The sequence below is a fragment of the Octopus bimaculoides genome, chromosome 2 (genome assembly GCF_046866305.1).
Source record: "Octopus bimaculoides isolate indiv1 chromosome 2, ASM4686630v1, whole genome shotgun sequence".
Taxonomy (NCBI): Eukaryota; Metazoa; Mollusca; class Cephalopoda; order Octopoda; family Octopodidae; genus Octopus; species Octopus bimaculoides.
Window position 1 is genome coordinate 134,147,597 of NC_142929.1, and position 24,425 is coordinate 134,172,021.

General features: G+C 34.2%; 1 protein-coding gene across 2 annotated transcripts in view; it reads right to left on the reverse strand.

Moving 5' to 3' along the window:
- The window catches only part of LOC128247026 (cadherin-23-like), an 88,317-nt gene that overhangs the window by 38,446 nt on the left and 25,446 nt on the right, over positions 1-24,425 (reverse strand). For both annotated transcript variants that reach the window (XM_089347733.1, XM_089347734.1), the window contains exons 7-16: positions 23,380-23,466; positions 20,097-20,216; positions 17,089-17,205; positions 14,721-14,799; positions 13,792-13,913; positions 11,175-11,363; positions 9,354-9,518; positions 7,122-7,277; positions 5,254-5,315; positions 3,080-3,317 (exon numbers count right to left, since the gene is read on the reverse strand). In XM_089347733.1, coding sequence (XP_089203859.1) covers positions 3,080-3,317; positions 5,254-5,315; positions 7,122-7,277; positions 9,354-9,518; positions 11,175-11,363; positions 13,792-13,913; positions 14,721-14,799; positions 17,089-17,205; positions 20,097-20,216; positions 23,380-23,466 — 1,335 coding nt within the window. The remainder of the gene's footprint in view (positions 1-3,079; positions 3,318-5,253; positions 5,316-7,121; positions 7,278-9,353; positions 9,519-11,174; positions 11,364-13,791; positions 13,914-14,720; positions 14,800-17,088; positions 17,206-20,096; positions 20,217-23,379; positions 23,467-24,425) is intronic.

The window sequence follows — 24,425 nt, forward strand, 5'->3', positions numbered from 1 at the left end:
AGTTCATAGCCAAGAATTCAAATATCAATAAGATAAGGTTCAAAAATTATATAACAATGACCAACATATGTTTCTACTGCAGCAACTACACATTGCTCTGTATGCAATTATGCATCCTAGTCACTGCAATTTCATCAAGGGTCTATCATTTATGACATTTTCAAAGTGAAAATTCATTCGAAAATCAATGCTGCAACCACATCTCCAGTTTTAAAAAAGGCAGCATGAAGCACTCAGCATCATTGGTGAACTTTCTCTGGAAATTAAACTTAGATTAAATATGTACTGTCTTGGACAGTAATAAGGCATACACAACCATACAATACCCTTTCCAGGAAGTGCAGACAATGCTCTGAGGAATCTCTGTCCATTTTGTTAACAAGAGAAAGGATTATCAACAGACTCTTGGAAAGAATAGCCTGTTGCATGCATACTGTGAAATTCATGTTAGCTCATTACAATAAAGCACAATTCAGTACCATTACAACCTTAATTAACATACATGGAGCACCTGGATTTCTGGATAGCAAACCACAACTCCTGTCCTGGGATCCATGTTGCAACATGACATCACCAGGTACTTCATGGAACAACAACATCGTATGATACCTATTTGTCCACTGTCCTATGCAAACACTTATGTCTGTCCCCTAATCCACCTTCCAACTGATCATAATCATGTGATTTGTCTGTCCTTATATAGCTATATTGAAGATGGTTAATAAGGAAAATGTTGAAATGGATGTATAACTTGAGATGAAATGAATTGATAAGTGAGGATTTATTCTCCGTTATAAAATACAGTGATTGCTATACATGAAATAAAATAATGTAACAGGTCACAACAAAGATATGTGAGAGAACCCTAAGAAGACGCATCCTCCAGCTGGTTATTCGATGCAATCTGCACCCAATGTATATTGCAAGCAAGGGAGTGAACCACCACCAACTTCCAGCCATGAGACCTCCAGACCATAAAGTTTCAAGCTCTTTGTGGAAGTACAGGCATGCAAGTAAGGACACATTAACTAACATAAACAGTAGAGGCTTAAAAATGGCCAGGAAGCTTAATATAGATGATAAGACTGAATTCTACACCCCTAGGAAACCCTGGATCACTCTAAAAGATCACAAACCCAATTTTGAGTTAGACTAATTTGCCTGTCTAAATCTGACATAGTAAGAATTAGCAAGAAAATTATAGATAGGGTATTTTCCACCCTTAAATCTAAACTAGGACTAGTTTTGTGGTCTGATAGCCATGAAATAATAGTGTGGTTTAAGCAACAAGAAGTAAATAAAGCAAGTAAATTCCTGCAGCTAGATATAGAGAGTTCCTACACTACTCTCAACCCCATCCTCCTCAATGAAAGCTTGTTGTATAGAATATACATACTACTACAACATTACAATTAGGTACTGAAATAGCAGCTCAACCACTGAAATATATCTCAACTTTGCCAAGACCTTTGACAAAGTTGTTCATAGGGTGACATGTCACAAACTACATGACCTTGGAATCACTAGAAAACTAGGAGATTGGCTGCATGACTTTTTAAAAGACAGAAGTCAGCCAATTGATGTCTCCCTCTCTAGGGAGACATCAATCTGCAGCGAAGATCCCCATGGAATTGTACAGGGACCATTACAGTTTGTAGTTTGCTCTCTCAGACATTCCCTCAATCACACAGTCAGTCACTCTCATCAGCTATGCTAATGATACAAAAGTATCACAGGCGGTCAAGAACCCTGATGACATACCAAAGCTGCAAAATGACCTGCATGCTGTATACAAATGGGCTGATGAAAATATGCATTTCAATGCTGATAAGTTTCAAGAACTCCAATATCAGCCCACAAACAGACTACATTCAGAATACATAGGACTAGGGGCAGTGCAATCCCAGAGTCAGAATTGGTGCATGAGCCAGAAATCCATATGAGTAATGATGCAACATTCCATATGCATATTACCAAGATGGCGATACTTTGCAGGCGAGTAGTTGGATAGATCCTTAGATCATTCAGAAGCAGCAATAGGGATACTTTGCAACTCCTATGGAGGGCTTCTGTTCTCAATCTGGATTACTACTCCCAACTGTGGTTGCTGCAAAGCATCAAATTGATGGTAGAACTTGAGGCAATCCAGTGCTACTATACAAAGAAGATTGAGTTGGTGAAACAGAGGAGCTACTGGAAAAGGCTACAAGAACTGAAACTCTACTCCCTGGGGAGAAGGCAAGAAAGGTTTGCAGTGATATATATAAGGGAGATCCAAGAAGGTCTAGTTCCCAACTTTGGAATTAAAAGCTGTACCAACCACCGAGTTGGATGGTATCACATAATACCAAAGATACCATCTTCTTCATTTCAGATAAGGACCCAGCGTTGCACTACTTTGGGTTTCAGGGGACCACAACTGATTAACATCCTGCCAAACAACCTCAGAGATTTACAAGGTATAGATGTGGAAACCTTCAAAAAGCACGTGGACAAATTTCTACCTCAAATTCCAGATGAACTCACATTGCAGCAGGAGACACAAAGAAGAGCAGATCTGTCCAACTAGCTTCTTCACCAAAACCCATAAAGAAAGAGGACCTCAAAACACTGAAACCAGTAAAAGAATAAAAGAATATATATACAAATATATATCTCTAGAGAAACAAAAACTGAAAATATTCAGAAGATGAACATTCATGTATAAGAACATAAATACTTGTATATTTACAGAACAAATTTGCATGAAGTATAAAAGGTACATAAAACTAAGGGGAGGATGCATGGTATTTCAGGTCTGACAGCTGTTTCTAGGAACTTGGAATTATGTAATAGTTGTAATATTGGTAGATGGAATGTGCAAAAAGTGAAAAATATTCAACCAGTAGTGTTTGCACATAAACATTACTGCCAAATACAGAAAAAGTAATACAGCCTGGTTTAATCCATTGAATAAAAAGCTAAAGGCTAAAAATTATTGACAAGAATAATTTCTGTAATTATATGAGACTGCAGTGAAATCTATTTCATGCCAACATGTCAAAACAATGAGATAAAATGCAAACAATGAATAACTTACTTTAACAATGATTTCATACTCAAAACTGGTTTTGCCCTCTTTCAGAAGTCCAGTATAGAATTTTGAACTGAATATAGGGGCATTATCATTAATGTCCTCCACAAAAACCTCCAAATCAACAGTCGCTTTTCGATTACTTCCATCAGTGGCTTCAACAAGTAGACTATAAGAAGTTATTTTTTCATAATCCAACTTCTTTGAGACTGATATAGTACCATTTTTGCTGTTTATAGTGAAACTGTTTCAGAAGAGAAAATGAGAAGTGATAAGTATGTAAAAAACTAAAAGAAACAAAAATAAATTAAATTAAATTAGAAGAAACAAAAATAAATTAAATAGCTTAATTTCTGAAAAATAAAATCAACTATTTCTAAGACAATATATTTCAAAATAAATATAAAATTACAAAATGAAGGTTTCATTGTTAACCATGTCACTACAATGCATTACACAGGAAGATTGCATACACATATATTTGAATTCACCCAAACACATGACTACAACTTATTTTTATCAACTGCAGAGAAAGAAAGGTACAATTGATTTTGGCAAGATTTGAACTCAAAACATAAAACAGATGCAAGTAAAATATTTAAAAAAACTAATGTAATCTAATATTCTACAACCACTTTCAACTCATTGATGATAATAATGGGTAAGCCTGTCAGAAGAACAAGTTATTTTAATCAAATATCAAAGCCTTTTCCAGGAATATTAATGGTAAAAAGCATAACATTGGCTGACACACAAACATCAATGAAAGGTCAAGAATACTGGGAAAAAATATGGAATAAAAATGTCTTAGTATAAAAAAAAGTATACTGGGTGAAAATGGAAAGGAATTAACAAAAATTCAATAACATTGTGAGTCCAGTATAACTAGGGAACATTTCAACAACATAATAAAAGCAGTTGGTAACTGGAAAGATTCTCTGGATTGACAAAGTATTCACCTTCTGGCTGAAACTTTTACCTAGTATTTATGAATCTGAGGTAACCTCATTCAATGAATTAATGAACCAGAACTAATGCTTGAATTGTAAATGGAGGGGAAATTCAATATGAATTCTCCAAAATAAAAATGCCAGTCTCCTATTCTGTCCAACCAAAAACCCCATATATTGCTCTTCCATTCTTACTTCACAACAGGATGACTGTTCACCTGGAACACAATAGCATCATTTTGTTTTTTTATTGGTTTAGTCAAGTGGACATAATTGTATCCAAGGACATAACATACAGCTGAGGCTGTAGAGATTCATGCAGTTAATGATGCTTTTGAACACTTGCAAGTCAATGGCTGCAGAGAAAAACATAGGAAAGAAAGGAGTTCCAGAGAGTTAATGTCTGGGGAAGAAAACTCAGTGTAGTCATGGTTAAAACAAGGCCTGATGAAGTGGACACAATATGGGTGACAAGAAGAAGAGAGATAATAGAGTAAGAAGTGCCTGAGAGAATAATAGAGTAAGAAATGCATGAGATCGTATAGTTCCAAAGAGCAGAGAACATTGCACTGATGATAGGAAAGGCAACGATTGAAGTATGTTGTTGAGCATTTTGATACCAATCAGTTGGGTGGTCTGCTTTGGGATATAGCCCAGTATATCTGTATGTGTAGCAGTGGCAGTGTCTCAGATATAGGCACAACAAACTGTTGTGGGGTTTTCTTCAGCTTAGTACAAGGTAAATAATTTTTGGAGAATGAAGTATCTTTTTTAGCCCTGAAGGCGAAGGTCAGTCTTTTTGATGCAATCTTTACTATATTGAGTGTGTGTTTTTGACAAGAAAAACCTACCCCACCTCAAAGATAGCAAGGCCTAGTGTTTGGAGCATATTTGAAAATTCTAGTTGTGTGCTATTCACTTTTATTTTTATTTTTTTTTTTTAGGTGGAGTTATGGTAATATTTCATTGCTATGTAATGATTATGTCTTTCGTTTAATTGAAAGAAAGATTAGTTTTTTCATGCATCTATAAGTATATGTTTAGCATTTTACTTTATAATGTTATCAAAAAATGATTTATGATATAAAGCAATGCTAGATGTAAGATACAAAGAAATGAACCAGCAATTAGATTTAAATTTCAACTTTCATATACATACAAAATCAGTTTTATGTAAAATGTATATCACTTACAGACTTAAAACTCACGATATGAATACTATTTACTAACCTATTGTCTCCAAATATTGCATAAGTCACTTCTCCATCTTTGCCAGCATCATCATCAGTAGCCTAAAATATAAATAAATACTTCCATGAAACCAAAATGAAAATAACTGAAAAAATTAGATAAGATATTATACTACAAATTAATTAATGACTAATTTTAGGGCTAAAAACTAGAAGTTAAAGAGTAAGCCATAGTTCAGCAAATAAAGAATTGCACTTTTGAAACTATTTAGATCCTAATCAGTTCTGATGCAACCCAGTTTGTGTGTTCTTTTTCTCTCAAAATGGAGCATGAGATATTAGAGTCAGGTGAATTCAAATAAATTCAAAACTGCAATGTTCTGCTTACTTACTGCCCTGCTAATAGAGAGTTAAACATCATTAGCTAACAGAGAGTTAAACACTAAAATTAGAAACAATCAAATTAAACATATTTTCAAATAGGGGCTTATATAATATAGCATCAGATCTTTAAAGATGAAAAAATCAGAAAAGTGTGTCAAGTTTCACTTCACAAGGATCGGTGGAATTCATTGGCCACACTTACGTGTCTACACTACTCCAACCCCTGGCCAGAAACTACTCTCCCTCTGAGTTCCCTTACAGAAGTCTGTCCCCCTCAACATCCTGATGAAGAAAGTGGCTTTTCAAATGTCTCACTTTTGACACGATGCCACTGACTCTCACTTCCAGTCCCGACATCACTCTTCTTCCCTTGCTTCCAGTTCTGATGTCACCCTTCACTCCTCCACAGAATTAAAGAAAGGGAGGGCAGGTGGAAGGAAGTAAGTGAGTGAGCAAGTGAAAGAACAAGCAGGTGAAAGAATCTATAAATATTCTGGAATATAGAATTTGCATCTTGACCTGGATAAAGCATAAAAAAATACACTTTTCAACATTAAGAACGTTTTTTTTCTGTCTCATCTTATAGCCAAATCAACAAGACATAGCAAAAGTTCTCTGGATTCTGTGTTAAACAATCATGCTAGTACTTACTGCAATTGAAAAGAGTTTCTACTGTGTAACTTCATTTGTCAGTATCCCAAAATTAAACCAAATTAATCCCAGCACACTCAACTGACAGTACAGATTTTCAAAATGTAAAGTAAGGTCCAATTATAAATGACCTACAATTTGTTGATCGATCTCAAGCGACTCAATCACTCACGAAGGGGTCAATAAAAAAACTAAAACAAGTGGGAAATTATGTACTGTGGAAAACTCTTCTAACTCATACAAATATGGATAAACCAGCATGAAATGGTCGTCATGGTTACCTCAGAAACTAACTCTGTAAACTACTGCTGGTTGTAAAACTGAAGAAAGGATAGCAATTTAGAATTAATTACAATTATAAATTCAAATCCCACTATGGGAAAAACTAAACACAACTGTTTTATGCAACAGAAAATGCATCTCTGATCACATTAATACAAAAGATCCTGAATTGGCCTCATGAATAATTGTGGTTGAAAAAAAGATGAATTTAATAAAATTATACATTTCTTATTTAGATGTATATTTTTATAATATGTACACAATGTTCTGATTAGGCTGCTTTCTGCTCATAATCATTTATCATACCACTTGATATATGCATGATACTATGCTAGATTTGATTCAAAACCATTTTTCCTAAGCTCGGGATAGTAAAGTTCTTATCCATAGGCTATTGATGCATGTACAGTGGTCAGTATGTAGATATCCAAGAAAATGATCAGAGATGGTCAGTGATCAAACAAATAAAAACATGGTAGAGCTATAAAGATTGTATATATGCATTTTAAAGATGATGGTAATAGTCTATAAGAATACTAAATTATTAACAATTTGTCTTAAATATTTAAAGGGAAATTACTTCATACTTACAGTTATGGTGATCAGATTATCAACAGTTTCTTCTTCAGAGACATTGACTTGATATCTTTGCTGAGAAAATTGGGGAAGAAATTCATCCACAGGCAATATTTCCAGAGTAACATTAGCTTCACTGGTTTTAGATGAAGCTTTATCTTCAGCAACAATCTGGAAAATTCACAAATAAATATCTTTTAGCTTTTACTTGTTTCCATCATTGGACTGTGGCCATGCTGGGGCACCACCTTCAAGGGTCTGATAAAAAAAAATTGACTCTATTACTTATTTTTTTCAAGTCTGATACTTATTCTATCGTTCGTCACCCCCTGCCCCCCCCCCCAAAAAAAAACCCTGATAAGTTAGAGGGACATAAACAAACCAATACCAGTTGTCAAGCAGTGAGGGGACAACAAACACACACACACACACACACACACACACACACACACACACACACACGATGGGCTTCCACACAGTTTCCATTGACCGAATTTACTCACAAGACATTGGTTAACCTGATGCTATAGTAGAAGACATTTGCCAAGATGCTGTGCAGTAATAGTGAACCTGAGACCATGTGGTTGGAAAGTGAGTTTCTTAACCACAACAATAACAAAGTATGTAATTCATTTTAGAAAAAAAATTTAATCTCTTATCTTTGTTGTCATCATCACTGTTGCCATCAACATCCTCGTTATTGTTATTGTTGCTATTTTCAGCTTTGACTTCATAGTCTTCCTCCCCTCTCCCTTCATTATCATTATAATATTGAGAAATGAAAAGCCTGAAGTGAAATCCTATTAGTTGACTTCATCATAACTCAACAGGTTCAAAATAATAGGCCACTGAACAAGGATGTCACAAAGTATTCAGTGTGTCCTTTTTGTGTCTATATCTTGATAATAATTAAATTTTGATTGCTTTATATACTGTCTGGACAGATAAAACAATTTCTCTGAGCTCATAGCAAAACTCATAGAGAAAATGTACACAAGAAAATTTGTAAGTATATTTTAACAAAATGACACTCTTCAAAAAGATATGTTAGAAGTTTAAGAAGAAACACAACATTACAGAAATCCAGTTGCATACTGTAACCAACCCTGAATACTCATGACTTTCACCCATATACATATGTGCCATGTGATATTTTACTATTAGATTTCAAATCTAATATGCTTCAATCCTGTACCATACATATAAAGATATGATCTGTTGAATTGAACATTTGTTTCTTCATTTCTTCATTTTATGTTTGTTTTTCCAGTGTCACATAGGTTCAATGAATATTTATTGAGGAACTATTTTTACAGTCAGATGCTCTTCTTGTTATTAAACCTTACTTGTTTTTCAAGTAAAGCTATTTTAGCCCAGATGTCTTTGAAAGTGCAGAGATATGGGACAATTTATTAGCATCAACAAATATCACTGCCATTTTTCTTCTCATTTATTTATTCTTTGAATGTTTTTTAAAGAGAGCTCCTCAACAAGGACAAATAACAACAGAAGAAAAGTACCTAAGTGACAGAAAGATGAGTTGAGATGAAATATCAAAATAGAGTGCATCTCAGCTAAGTTTTATGATTTGTTCATCCTGTGATGTCTTGCCATCTCTCAACAAACCTGGTGAGATAGAGTGTATCAAAGAGTGATAAATGCAGATGTAATAACGCCAAAACACATCTATAATAAGTTATGTTATGGTTAAATTGTTGAAACTCTGTAATAACATGTGTAATAATCAACATGGAAAAGAAAAATATCGTTTACAGCTTTTATTCAAATCCAGGGTCAGTATACAAGGCTATAGTAGTAGTCAGGAGTTTAGTGGTAGAAGCAGAATAACAAAAATGAAGTTTGTGTGACCTTAGGAGAGTGTTAGGAAAAGTTGCTTGCTAGAAAGACGCACAGTGTGTGGAAGCAAAAGAAAACTGACCACTGATGTAATTTGTGGGTTTCTATACCTATGGGTAAAGTTGAGATACAACTTGAGACTGTGTGATAACAAACTAAACTCCATAACCATGTAGTCTCAAATTTTATCTCACTGCACTGCACTTTATATGTTAAAATTGGAAAACTTATTTACCATATTTTTAAATGACAGTAAGCTATGTTAAAGGATAATGTATAAAATATGAAGGAGATAGCAACAGATTTGAAATTTATTTGTACATTACTAAATTTCATCCCATGCTTATATCAAATGAAATTTATTCAAATTAAACTCAATAACAAACCTACCTTAAATGTCATTTGTGTTTCCTTTTCATAATCAAGTTCATCAGGCTTATTAACACTCAGAGCTACATTTGTTCCTGTTACTGATTCTTCTGGAATAACTTTAAGAGCAGTGAATGGTTTGCCATCCAAAGTTTTTAAGCTAAGACTGAATTTACTGTACTCCACCTAAAACAAATGAAGGTGTGACTATCTCTTGAATAAGTATGTATTGTTGATATATTAATAAGAAGAAATATTCAAATGTAATCACAACATATTGCAAAGGCTAATGCTTGTTTTTACCTTTTTTTTTGCATCAGCAAGTGAAGCAGCACATAAAAAAGTCCTTCATTATGTTAGTAGAATGAGAAGGAAAAAAATATAAATTCTTGGACAAAAATGTAAATAAGGTTATACTTTTCTAGACTGTTGATCTAAACTTAATTCTTAAACAATTTAATATAGAAGCTATCTTTTCAGGGAATTTTTGTCTTCTTTAAAATTTATAGATAAATGAAACTTTGAAATTATCTTGATTATCTGAGTAAATATCTAGGCATCAAGAGAAGCACCTGGGCATTTGAGAGAGGTTAAGTCCAGTGTGCACTTAGTGCTCATTGTTCTTGCACAAAGATGGCATTATCTGTTAATCTACCTGTGATTCCAATGCATCTCTTATAGGTTGATAACTTACATTTCGTGCAGCGAATGGAATCACTGCCCACTCCTTTCCTACAAATTGAGCAGGGCCACTTACCTAAGGGAAAGAGAGTCTTATCTGTGTTCTTGCTAACAACACCTTTGGTCTAAGCTAGGTTAACTTTAAGGCTCTTTGATTCCAGGTTCTGCTTCCATACTGGGAATTTCTTCTCCAATTCTGCTACAGATTCTGCAATGAAGGTGAGGTCATCAGTGCACAGTAGTTCCCACAGGCATCCAGTTTTGAACTCCTCTGTTATGGCCTGGTGGACTATGATGAATAGGAGTAGACTAAGAACTGAGCCCTGGTGAACTCCTACCTGTATGCTAAATTCATCACTGTACTTATGCCCTACTCTCACCTTACTGACAATACCTCTGTAAATGGTTTGTTTGCCTCTAACAAGCCACTCCTTTACTCTTAGCTTACTTAGAGGCCACCATATAACAGAGCAGGAACTCTGTTGAAAGCTTTCTTTAGGCTGACGAAGGCTAAGTACAATGGCATACTTTTGGCCAAGTACTTTTCCTGCAGTTGTCTCACTAGGAAGATGGCATCTGTGGTACTCTTCCCAGGTACAAAACCAAACTGTGTCTCATCTAGTTTAATTCTATTCCTAATCAACTGAGCTATAACTCCCTCTGTAACTAATTCAGATTGCTGTGAATAGTCCCACTATTCTTGTTTCCACTTCAGCTGCTAACAGACCCCCGCCCCCGCAATTTTATTGAACAAAATTGATAACAAAATAAATGCGAGTCTCTTCTATTATGTTGTACTCATGCAACAAACTCAACACATCTGTTTGCTATACAATTCTAATTCAAACTTAACTATTGTATATATCAGGAGTGTGCGTAATATTCATCAATTGCATTTAAATATTCAATGTGCAATTTTTTAAAAGATATATGCTCAAGTTGTTTTCGTGCAAACAACCATAAACCGACAGCAACTCTATTTTAAACTCAATATCCACACAAAACCAAGTTTCTTCTCTCAATTTTCTTATTTGAGAGGGCTCAGCACAATGCTATTTTTAAAAAATGGAAGATTAAAACACTAAAATATTTATAAATAATATAAAAGATATGATACAAAGTAGAATAATAAAATATGTGAGAAATGCAAAAATTCATTACCGTATCCTTGTCTTTTACAGTTATTATCTCATTTATTCTTACTGGATTATCCTTTGTAGTATTTTCATTGACCTTTGCAGTGAAAGAATTTTTATTGAACAAGGGATCATTGTCATTCTCATCTTCTATAAATATTGTGATGTTTTTCGTGACACTTTCACCTATTTGGTTATTTTTTATTTCATAAGCCTATAAAATACAAGAGAAAAGAATTGTAATGAAATAATTTATTTCAATGAAAATATTGGTCAATGGTTTTAAGCCTAAGTCTAAATAAAGAGGAAATAACTTATTTTGTAAATATTTTCATAATGCACTCAACAGTTTTTTTGAGTTTCGTTTGTTTCTTTGTTCTTTTTCTTTACAATGTATGATATTAGTGAAGATTCTGTAGTGATGTCATCTTAAGGGTCTCCAGCACGCATGCACACGGTTGGAATCTTCTGGAAGGCCTGCCGAAAGTTCCCTCATGTGCATGCGCAGAAAACTAGCAGCAGCAAAGTTCTCTTGTATCTCTGACTCGAGACGCTAGCAGCTGAACAATGTACACGTGTCCTCAGCAGCTGAACAATGCAGATGTGTCCTCAGCAGCTGAACAATACAGACGTGTCCTCAGCAGCTGAACAATGCAGACGTGTCCTCAGCAGCTGAACAATGCAGACGCGTCCTCAGCAGCTGAACAATGCAGACATGTCCTCAGCAGCTGAACAATGCAGACGTCTCCTCAGCAGCTGAACAATGCAGACGTGTCCTCAGCAGCTCTCTCTCTTCGCCTCTGCTGCTGACCTGAGACGCTCGCAATTTGACCAGCTCTGTGTAGCGGGAGTTCTGAAGGAGTCGCACAACGTTGGCTAACCTGTGAAGAATGCCTTCACAAATTATGATTAAACCGACTTTGCTGTTTCTACACCAAGGCGACCTGGCTACTGATTGTTCCAAGATGTAACTCTTATACAGATGAAAAATTAAAGATTGTTATTTGTTCGGATATTCTTGTTCTGCTATTTTCCTTTCATGTTTATGTAAGGAATTGTGTGGCACCCTTCCAGTGCCAACCTTTCCTCTTACAATTCCATACTATGTACCTTTGAATTTAGATATCTTTTTGATTCAAAGCCACCAGTGCAAGCATTCCAAAAGTGTAACCATAGACTTTCAACTAAAAAAAATGAACTAAAGATCTTTAATCCGTCTATCCCTTTATTCACATGCTATTGCTCAACTACAAAGTTGCTGAAGGATAAAGGAAAGCTGAAAAGTTAATAAACTATAAGATTGTTCTTCAAACAGAAAAAATGGGGGAAAGGTGTGATCATATTTGACAGAAGAGTTCATTTAGAAGTAAATACCAAGTCAGTAAACAAATATTTATAATCTGAACAAATGTATTATCGCCTAAACAGCATAGACATGGTGAAGAGAATATTTTGCATAACTACAACACTGCCATTTGTTAGATAAGGATAGTCATAAAATATAGATAATGGAACGAGAACAGTATGGTACAATAAGCAGATAGAAATGTAATTTTTTTTCTCTATTGTAAAACATGAATATTAATACTTTAAACTGAAAGGATATGGTAAATGAAACATCTGCAGTATATCATTCAATTTCATAATAACTAGTTGTCAATCGATCTAATTGAAACAATATTTAGAAGTACTTTTACTCTTTTTACTCTTTTATTTGTTTCAGTCATTTGACTGCGGCCATGCTGGAGCATTGCCTTTATTCGAACAAATTGACCTCAGGACTTATTCTTTGTAAGCCAAGTACTTATTTTATTGGTCTCTTCTGCCAAACCACTAGGTTAAGGGGATGCAAACACACCAACATCGGTTGTCAAGCAACGGAAGAGGGACAAACACAGATACACAAACATATATATACATATATATATATATATATATATATATATATATATATATATATACGACGAGCTTCTTTCAGTTTCCGTCTACCAAATCCACTCATAAATCTTTGGTCGGCTTGAGGCTATAGTAGAAGACACTTGCTCAAGGTGCCATGCAGTGGGACTGAACCCAGAACCATGTGGTTGGTAAGCAAGCTACTTACCACACAGCCACTCCTGCACCTATTTGTTGGTTTACATTGATTTCTTACATAGATGCATGATCGTAAGTTTTTGAAGAGGATATAGATCATTTGATTGACCCCAGTACTTGACTGGTACCTATTTTTCTACTCTGAAAGGGTAAAATGCAAAGTTGTTGACTCTAGCAGAATTTGAACTCAGAAACTGCAAAGTTGTAACCAAATACTGCAAAGCATCTTGTCCAATGCTTAACTGATTCTCTTTATCTATTGTCTGATTGTTCAGTAATATTAATATCTAGATGCTTCCGTCTTTATGTTCTGAGTTCAAATTCCACTTAAGTTGACTTTGTCTTTCATCTTTACGGGGTCGATAAAATAAGTACCAGATGAGTACTGGGATGATGTAATTGACTTAGCCCCTTCCCTGAAATTGCTGGCTTTGTGCCAAAATTTGAAACCAATATTAATATCTAGGTGGCTAAAATCAAAAAAAAAAACTTAATTTATTATTTCTGTCTGTGAAAAACATTAACAAGTGGTAAATAAATGAAAATACCTTTATTTCAACAGTACAGACACCACTCAGTTTATCAATTATAGGATCTTCTCGATCAAGATTATCAGATTCAATTCTAATTTCACCATTGTCATTGGAAATAGAGAAGGCTGAACAAGAATCTGAAAAATAAAACAAAAGTTTGAAAGAAGAGTTTTCTTTTCTTTTTTAAAAAATTGTTATTAATGCTTCAGATAGGATTCAGTTAAAAATCATCTATAATAAAATTATGCCTGACAGCAGAGCCTGCCCTATAATTGTTCATGGTATTATTTAAACAGGTATGTAGAGTGAGTCTAAGTTAAATGTTTATTTTTTTCTGTTAAGGTGTAGAGCAATGCTGATGATAGGATATATGATCACTGGATATATATATATACATATTCATATATATATATTATATATTTGGAATTAGTTGCTGTGTGCAAGAGAGAAGACTGCACTGGTTTGGTCATGTGATGCGGATGAATGCCAACAGTTCCATAAAGAAGTGTCAATCTCTCAAAGTCAAGAAATTTGGAATTGTGTAAATGTATGAATTTTAAACATACACACACACACACACAGAAAATCTGCCTTTTATAGATAAGATATATATATATATATATATATATATATATATATATATATATATATATATATGTATATGTATGTATGTATTTATATATATATAGATCATCATCGTCGTCGTTTAATGTCCGCTTTCCATGCTGGCATGGAATGGACGATTTGACTGAGAACTGGCGAGCTAGAAGGCTGCACCAAGCTCCAATCTGATCTGGCAATACATATATATATATATTCTGATAGGCAGACAGGCAGATAGATACATATATGTACATATATACTAAATTCTTTGAATAAATCAAGCACAATATTGCATTTTTGTTTTAATTCAAGCTTTAGAGAATAAATAATGGAAATTATACCATTAATAATTTCATAACCAATATCATTCGGTATGCCTCTGCCTTGACTTTCAGCTGTCACTGTAGTGATGAGAGTTCCCTGTGAAATAAAAATAACTGAAGTGATTAAATAGCAAAAATAATTTCAAAATGTATTAAAAGGTTATAATACTGGTTTCCTTTGAGTTTTTGTGAAGGTGCAAAATTTTACAAAGTAAAAAATCAAAACTTCTTAAATTGATACCTTTCCCATTATCCAAGCCATATACAAACAAAAAAGACGACAAACTCAACCTTATCATTTGGCTTGAAAGAAATAACAACCAAATAACCTTCAAATTTCACTCTAACATCTTACAAAAAATGGAAGGAGACAATTAGATAAACTAGTCCAAGTGCACAGTTATTACCAGTTCAAATATACTTGGAGCATGTTTGAACCAATAAGAAAGCTATTCACACTGTTTTGTCATTGAGAAAATTTCTTGCTGTCGGCACCACAAGATGATTTTGGTGTATTTACGCTATTTGTCTACAGTGAGGAATTTTTTCCATCACAAAGTAGAGTGAAATGCTTTTTTATGGGTTCGAATGTGTACCAAGCATATTTGAACTGGTAATAACTTTGTATTTATACATATCACTACCTAGTGCTGCCACCCTGTAAACTAGTCCAAGTTATACTATTTCTGAAGTTATGATGGAATGGCCATGGCTTTGCTCATTGGTCTGTTGAACTGGGAATAACTGGAGGCTAAACCAAAAAAAGCATCATTAGCAATATGTGATTTTATATGGGTTTCTTTTCAATAGCGATAAAGATCCTAGGCTTTAAAAAGAGGAAGGAAGAGTATTTTCATTAATATAAGTTTCGTTCAGATCAATGCTAATGTGCCAGTGCTTTCCATACCAAGTGAGTAGAGAGAGAACATTTTAAAATATTCTTGTGCTATGGGAAAATATGTGATTAACCACTATGCCAATTGCTCATGGGCATATGGCATAGTGGTTAAGAGCGTGGACTACTAACCCCAAGATTTCGAGTTTGATTCCAGGCAGTGACCTGAATAATAATAATAATAATAATAATAATAATAATAATAATAATAATAATAATAAGAAGAAGAAGAAGAAGAAGAAGAAGAAGAAGAAGAAGAAGAAGAAGAAGAAGAGAGACCTCAGTATGGCGTGGATCGACTACCAAAAGGCTTTTGATAGTGTTCCCCACACGTGGATCCTCGAAACACTAGCCATAAACAAGGCAGCACCAATAACTATAAAATGCATAAGACACTCTAGGAATAAATGGCAGACAGTGCTACAGCTCCGAACAAAAGAGGGATTCATGTAAACCAAAGCCATCCCCATTAGAAGAGGAATATTCCAGGGAGACACGCTCTCTCCATTCCTGTTCTGCTTAGCACTGACACCTTTATCTCAATTGCTAAATAGAACTGGATGCGGATACAAATGTTACGGTAAAACAATCAGCCACCTGTTATATGTGGATGACCTAAAACTATACGTTACAAATGATAAAGTGCTGGAAACACTACAACAGACAATACATGGATTTACCAAGGAAATAGATATGAAATTTGGATTAGAAAAATGTGCCAAAGCAACCCTGAAAAGAGGAAAACTAGTTAAGAGTAGCAACATCATACTAGATAAAGCCAATGAAATAAGAGAATTAGACCAAAGTCAGACAGATGAGTTAGATCAATACTAAAAACAGAGCTCAATGCTAAAAACAAGATAATAGGTATTAACACTTTAGCCATCCTAGTTATAAGTTACAGCTACAATATCCTTAACTGGACACTAAACAAACGAAAATAGACAGGAAAACAAGAAAAATAATGACAGGATCTAGGATGCATCACCCAAAATCTGACATAGAAAGGCTATTTATACAATGTACAGAAGGTGGGGAGGCCTTATACAGCTGGAAAACTATTACAAAATAACCACCATAAGACTGCAAAAATACCTACTTCAAAAGCAAGGAAAACTAATACAAATAGCCACAAAAACACGAGCAAAACAAAAAACTGTTTTCAGTATTTAAGGAAGCTGACAAATATAAACAAGAAATCATACTACCTAATAAATAATCGATATGCAGGTATTCTATTTCAGATAATACAAAAATAACCTAATGAGTATATCTGATAGTAAATTTATGGTATCAGTTTGCACATCACGAAGCAATATGTAAAGGATATAACCAAAATTACCAGCAAGGTATATAATATACTTTGTTAATTATATCCTACTTTAGTTAATATTTATATTAACAGATATTAAATGATGATAATTTTTTTTTTTTTTTTGTGATCTATCTAAAACTAACAATAAAAACTGAACTGGAAATGTAATGTATAACCTTCTTTGAATTTTCTTTGATTTTCTCAACAGAACAGGAACTTATAAATGTTAGTGGGATGTCTCGAACATCCTCAACTTGGATCCATACAGAAGCATTTGTTGTAAACTTTCCATCCTGAAATAAAGTTTAAAATTATTTTATTTTATCTTCAATTCATTGTAGAATATAATTTATGTACACGATATTACATTTCTAGTTTTCCTAACATTCATTTTAGTATGTTTCACATCCCAGGTGAGGAAACAAAGGATACTAAAATGAATGGTGATATGATAAACTGTGCAATAGACCAGTATGAATATTAGGGTTATTAAAATAGTAATGTGTATGAATGGATTTATATATATATATATGTATATATATATATATATATATATATATATATATATACATATATATATATATATATATATATATATATATATATATATATATAATACACACACACACACACACATACATATACATATACATACACACATTGTAAAGTTGCTGGTGTTAAGTAGGGTATCCAGCCATAGAAACCGTAGTCCTATGGCTTGTCAGATCCTGTCATACAATTCAACACATGCTGGCATAAAAACTGAATGTTAAATGATGATGATCATATCCATGTACATACGTATGTACACAATACATACATGCATATATACATACATGCAAACATACATACAAGCTCTTTTATGTAAAGACATAGACTGCTTTTGGAAGAAAATTTTGAACAAAGAGAAGGGGCTTAACCGAGATACTTCATGGTTGGAAGAAATTCAAAGAAATTATTGTACTTTCATTACACCCAAGACATACAGCCTTGATGGTGATATCCTTGTCACTGTGATCCAGAAAATTCAGGTTGGAAAAGCACCAGAAAGAGACTTGGTTGTTGGATATTGGTACAAGAAACCAACCTTCTACTGACCATATCTTATGAACTTGTACCAGCAAACTCTCAATGAGAACAGTTACATACCACACTGGTTAGCTCTGGCAGAGACAAAGCTGATCCCCAAATGCAGAACCACCCACATGGCAAAAAAACTACCAATTGCATGCCAGAGCTTGATATATAAGATATATACGTCTTAAACCTCTTTCTCCAAGGCCATTCTGAAAGTAATAACATCACAGCAGAACAAACAGCTGGGAAGTAAGGAGTCTGGAGATGTGTTGAGCATTTGTCAATAGACAAAATTGTAATGTCAGAGGTCAGAAGAATAGAAGGAACCTAGCTTCAATCAATGTGGCTAATCTACAAGAAAGCTTTTGACTCTGTTCTCCACTCATGGATGCTAAAAACCCTTCAACTTGCTAAAATTCCAGTGAGTATAGTCAAAACCATAGCCAACCTGATTTCATTGTGGGCAGCCATCTTGAAATTAAACAAATAGAGTGATTGCATTATCACTGATAGAATACAGTATCACAGAGGCATATTCCAAGTGGTCTGCTTGTTTGTGATGTTGTTTATACTTTCTGTAAAACCCTTGTCATTCATTCATGTTAAGGAACTCTGAAGGATGTCTGACTGGTTCACAGGGGAGTGGAAATACTAAAATTACACAGGTTTTTGTGGATGACTTGAAACTATATGCCAAGAATATGCATGAGATGAAAAACAGTTTTGACCTGGTTACAACATTCTCAAAGGATATAAGGTAGAGTTTGGTCAGTTTGGAACCACTTCTTTTTAAACTCCAGCCCTCATTTTCATTATCATCCCTGTCAATGTGTAATTTCCACTGATCAACCCTTTTTCATTGCCATCAACTTTTTCTTCCCCACCTCTGATTTCCCTCATCTTTTACAACTGTGATATCAGATATCTTTTTCAACCCCACTCATATCTGCTATTGATGACAGCCCCAAATCCCTAATCACTTCTGTCTACCCACTCACTTTAGCCTCTCTCATGCACCTCTGACCTCCATCTCTACGACTGTCACTTGCCTCCCATCCCCATCCAATTTCAAAATTTGCACATCTTATTACTTTTGTTTTGTCCACCTATTTCTGATACTGCTACTCTCCACACCTCCTATGCTGCTGCTTGTCACTCTTCCTTTTTGAGTCACTTCTATTTCTCTCACTCTCCCACTTCAATACTGATATTTACTATCAACTACACCTCCACCCTTGTTCATCACTCATTACAGCCAACTACAGCCCCATCCCTATCTGTCAATATTCTCTCATACTCTTATGAAATTACCCTTCTGATCCTCTTCCCTCCTGATTCACTACCTATTTTCTCCTTCATATTTAACTTCTTGTATCTTGAGAGTACACTCTGGCACTCATCCCCACCATCTTTATCTCCCAGCTACTATCCCTCATCCTCATGTAATATAGGGTAGCCACGTATCTCCTCTATAGCAAGATACCTCTGCTTGTCTCTCTTCATACTTTAGCCTCCAACACCTGCCATAAAGTCACCTACCCACTTCTCAAATACACATCCACTCAGTTGGGATGTTTCCACTTTTTCTTTCTTTCCTTTATTGTCTTGCAAGTTACTTGGCAACTTCACCAGTATTCATGTCACAAAGAAGCACTCAATATACACTGTAAAGTGATTGACACTAGGAAGGGCATCCAGCCATAGAAAGCTGACACTGGACCTTGCCGCAGTACTGCAGCTTGGATCCTGTCAGATTGTCCCATCTCTACCAACATATAAAATGAGCATTAAATGATGATGATGAGGATGATGATGATGATGACACAAAGACACAAACACACACACACGCGTGCGCGCACACACACACACACACACACACACACACACACACACACACACACACACACACACACACACATATATATATATATATATGATAGGCTTCTTTCAGTTTCTGTCTGTCAAATGCACTCACAAGGGTTTGGTCTGTCCGAGATTACAGTAGAAGACTGTATACTGTTACCATTTCATTTCAATGAGAATGGAAACCCAACTTAATGAAAAATAAAATATGTCAGGAAAAGATAATTTTAGCTTAAATACTTACAAATACTTGTACTGTGTATTCAAAAAAGTTTCTTGTTTCATAGTCCAGTTCTTTTACCACTGTGATGACACCTTTCAACTTATTTTCAATTTTCATGTAGTCTTCAATTCCTTTTGAATTCTAAAAGTAAAAGAAAATGAAACATTTAAGTACCATTTGAATAGGAAAGCCCCACAAAATCTTACATTTCTCTGACTCCAGTATTCTTTTGATTTGATGATTTTACCATGTGTTTCCAGCTTTGAATCCCCATTTCTGGCACAGTTTCCAGTGTATAACTTTTTAACTACCTTTAGTAGTTTTTCTATGCTGCTCTGTAGATATTCTACTAGATTTTTCCTTTCCATCTGTATACATTTTCCTACAGCTGTTAAGTCTCTTCCACTCTGGTCTGTCCTGAAGTATAGCTGGTTAATATCAGCTTTTGGATCATGGGCTTTATACATCGTCAACAACTTCCTAATTTTTCTGTCAAGTTTCTTTATTTCATTTCTGATCCAGTCTATTATTCCAACTCCATATCTGATTAAGGGTACGACTTGTGAATTTATTGCTTGAATGAGATTTTTGGAATTCAGCTTTGACTGCAATAATTTTCTGACTCTCCTTGTGTACTCCCTATTGGTTTCATTTGTTCCATTTCCTCATTTTTTGTCTCATCTGCTTCCAATATTCCTAAGTACTTATACCACTGTCCTTTCTCAAGCGCTCTCATTGTTTGCCCATTTGGCATTAAAATTTTCTCGCTTCTTTCAAATCTTCCTTGTTTCATTTTCAAAATAGCGCACTTTTCTATCTCAAACTCCATACCTACATCGTTTACGTAAAAGTGGATAATATGTACAAGGCTTTCAAGCTCTTTCTCATTTTTCACATAAATCTTTGTATCATCCATGAAAAGGAGATGATTTATCTGTCCATTTCCTTTTCCCAAACCGTGAGCAATTTTAACTTTCCATAGTATCATAGTGAGTGGTGTCATGGCCAATATCAATAGTAATGGAGATAAGCTATCACCTTGGAATATTAAGTGTTGTTGCTGTTGTTGTTGTTTTTGTTTATGTCTTGGTTGTTACAGTCACATTTCAACTAAGGAAATACACATTTTATTGATATTTCTCCACTGCACGGATTTCAAGTAGATTCTAAAAGCAAATTTGATGCCATCAGGGAAAACATTAGAATAAATATCAAATCAAAATTGAACTCACCTGGCCAGCAGGCTGAAATTGAAACAAATAAACATTTATAAGAATAGTGAATAACAGAAATAATACAAAACATATCTTTTAAGATTAGAAGATATTTTAAGATAATAAAACTCAGAAGTGTGCATTAAAAGAGTTGGTTTTCAGACAGTTATGTATATTATTTGCTGCAACTTATTTAATAAGACAAAACTAAATGTTTTTAATTTAAGGCCTAAATAAAATTTCGTAACATGTTGTTGCCAAAAATTTGAGAAGTGACTAAAAAGATCTAGTTATCAATAAAAAACATTATACTAATAGTGATTTCTTATATTGACAAAATAACACAGATTGGCTGAGGAAGGTATAGTCAATTGAACTGATTCTAGTACAGGATTGGTGCATATTTTATCAAATCCAGAGCAATTAGCAGTTATTTATGGATTAAGATCAATTCATTACTGCAAGGACTGATAATAGGAAGATAAAGATGGGAAATAATTGTGTATGTACACTCACACACACATACATATACATATATATATATATATATATATATATATATATATATATATATATATATATATATATATATATATATATACATGTGTGTGTGTGTGTAATAAAAGCAATTAACACAAAAAGAAGACAACATGAGAAGGACAAATTTTAACAGATGTAGTAGATTATTACTTAAAGAGAAAAGAAAGAATCTTGATGTTTCAACACTCGTCCTTCATCAAAATGAAAATATAGAAGTAAAGAAAAGAGGAGAATGAAAGAGAAAAAGTGGTGGGAGGAAATGGGATAAAAAGGGAGGAAGTTAGGGACCAGGTGGCAATGCAGTTCCATCATCCTCATCATCAACCCCTGGATTTTACTGTCTTGAGTCCTAGGACTGATTACTTTGTCATATAAGTGACCAAGATTACAACATTCGTTTTGAATAGGATGCCAGTTACTCATTTACAGCTGAGTGAACTAAAAAAGTGTGAAATGAAGTGTTTTACTCAAGAATACAACACATCACATGGTTTAAAAATCAAAACCCTAACCATGCGATCATGAATTCTTTGCTCAAATGGGCTATCATGCTCAAAGAATGACTAATATGAAATATCATTTAGTATCTTGTATCTTTTCCAGGTGATGCTATTAACTTAGTCAAGGCCTGGACCAATTTTTGCGAAAACTTATCTAAAGATATATATATATATATGAATCACTACCAGAACTAGAGAAGAAGTTTCAGGTATGGAAACAAGATCTAGAATCGAAAGTCCTCATAGTTAACCTAGCAAAAACCAAAGTCTAAGTAAGTAGGAAAGCAGACAAATCACAAATCCCTTCAGGTAGATAGCTCTGCTTGATCTGTGGAAAAGGCGTAGATAGAAACTCCATAAGATGTACCCAGTGTAAGCTATGGATACATAAGAGGTGCAGCAATATCAGGAGAAGATTAACAGGGAAAATAGCTTTTGTGTTTGGAAGATGCACAGGTACAATAAATGCTGAAAATGTGCAGAAAATTGACTCCATCAACTGCCTGGAGTGTCACATAAAAAGCTTGTAACAAGAGGAAAATTAGGAGTTAGGATTACCACTTTAGAAAGTATATTTAGATGTATCTACGCAAGAAGGTTTGAAATGTATAACTGTATGCTTTACATGAAGGTAGAGATAAATATCAGAAGGTAATGTTTATTTGCTAACAAACATAACAATTTATTCCTTGGTGACACATGTAGTAGTAGGCACATCACGAGGTAAGCTTTCAAGTAAACAGGATGTAGTGAGACATGAGTTAATTTCTCCATAAACATCCAAGGTACTTAACTGTTAAGTAGACTTAAACCATTGAGATCAACTTAGACTAGACACAAGCATGAAGCACTTCTTATGATTACATATCAGTTATGAAGGCTATGTATCAAGCAGTAACCTATAAACTTGGTCTCAGTAAATTGTATTAAGAATCATCTTGGGAAAGTGAAACTGCCTAAAATACAGGTTGGATTAATTTAGTTACTTTCATGTTAAAATACATTAATTTACTTGTGAGTATAAAGCAATAAATAAAACAATATCCTTACTTTCAAAGAATATTCTAGGTTGGGATTGTCATCAGCATCAGTAGCTGTTATATTCAAATTTGGTATTATTTGGTTTACCGGAAAATTCTGCAAAGGAAGCAAAAAGATGAAGAAAACATAATTCAGCAAATATTTTTTTTCACCAGTTTTCATACTAATTCATTCTATGATAAAGGTTACATATTTCAAAAAATAATTCCCCACTACCACAAATGTCTTTGCTATGAAAGCACACTACCATAATAATACTCTTGTGTTTTTCTCCATTACAACATATGAATGAGAAAGGAAGGGATGATAGAGGAATAAGGAAGAGGTGATGGTAAACTTGGTAGTGGGATGATGGAAATTTTATGGTGAAAAAGAAATCAAACAGCATTTCAACTCTGCATGAGTATATATGTGTGTGTATGTAAAAAGGGAGGTATGTGAATGTTTGTATGTGTATGTGCAATAGAAGTGGGATGATGAACATTCAATGCTGAAAAGAAAAATCAAACAGCATTTCAGCTCTGTGTGAGTATATGTGTGTATGTGTGTGCATATACAAAGGAAGTATGCGTATGTTTGTATGTATGAATCAGCATTCTTTCAGTAACAAACAATGATTGATGTCACATCTCAAAAGACAACCACTCAATAACATTGAAAAAACTATTTAGAGATTAGAATGGTACTAACCTTTAGGAAGAAATTTAACAAATTGTATGTAGACTTTAATAAATGTGCATATGTGTATATATATATATATATATATATATATATATATATATTTATATAAAGGGCATTATTACAGAAAATAATAACGCCACACAGTGGACTTCTCAAAATAACCACATTTAGTACCTAATGCGAGGAAAAACAACCAACAGAAGACGACCAACTTTCTTTTAAATAAACTTAACTGTGTATCGGCCGATTTCGCGATTACTAGAATGAATCTAGATTTCGTTCATCAGCACAGTATTGTCCCAAAAATATATATAAATAAACAGAATTCTCACCTCACCAAAAACGAACACACTACGTATCCGACACAGTAAAGG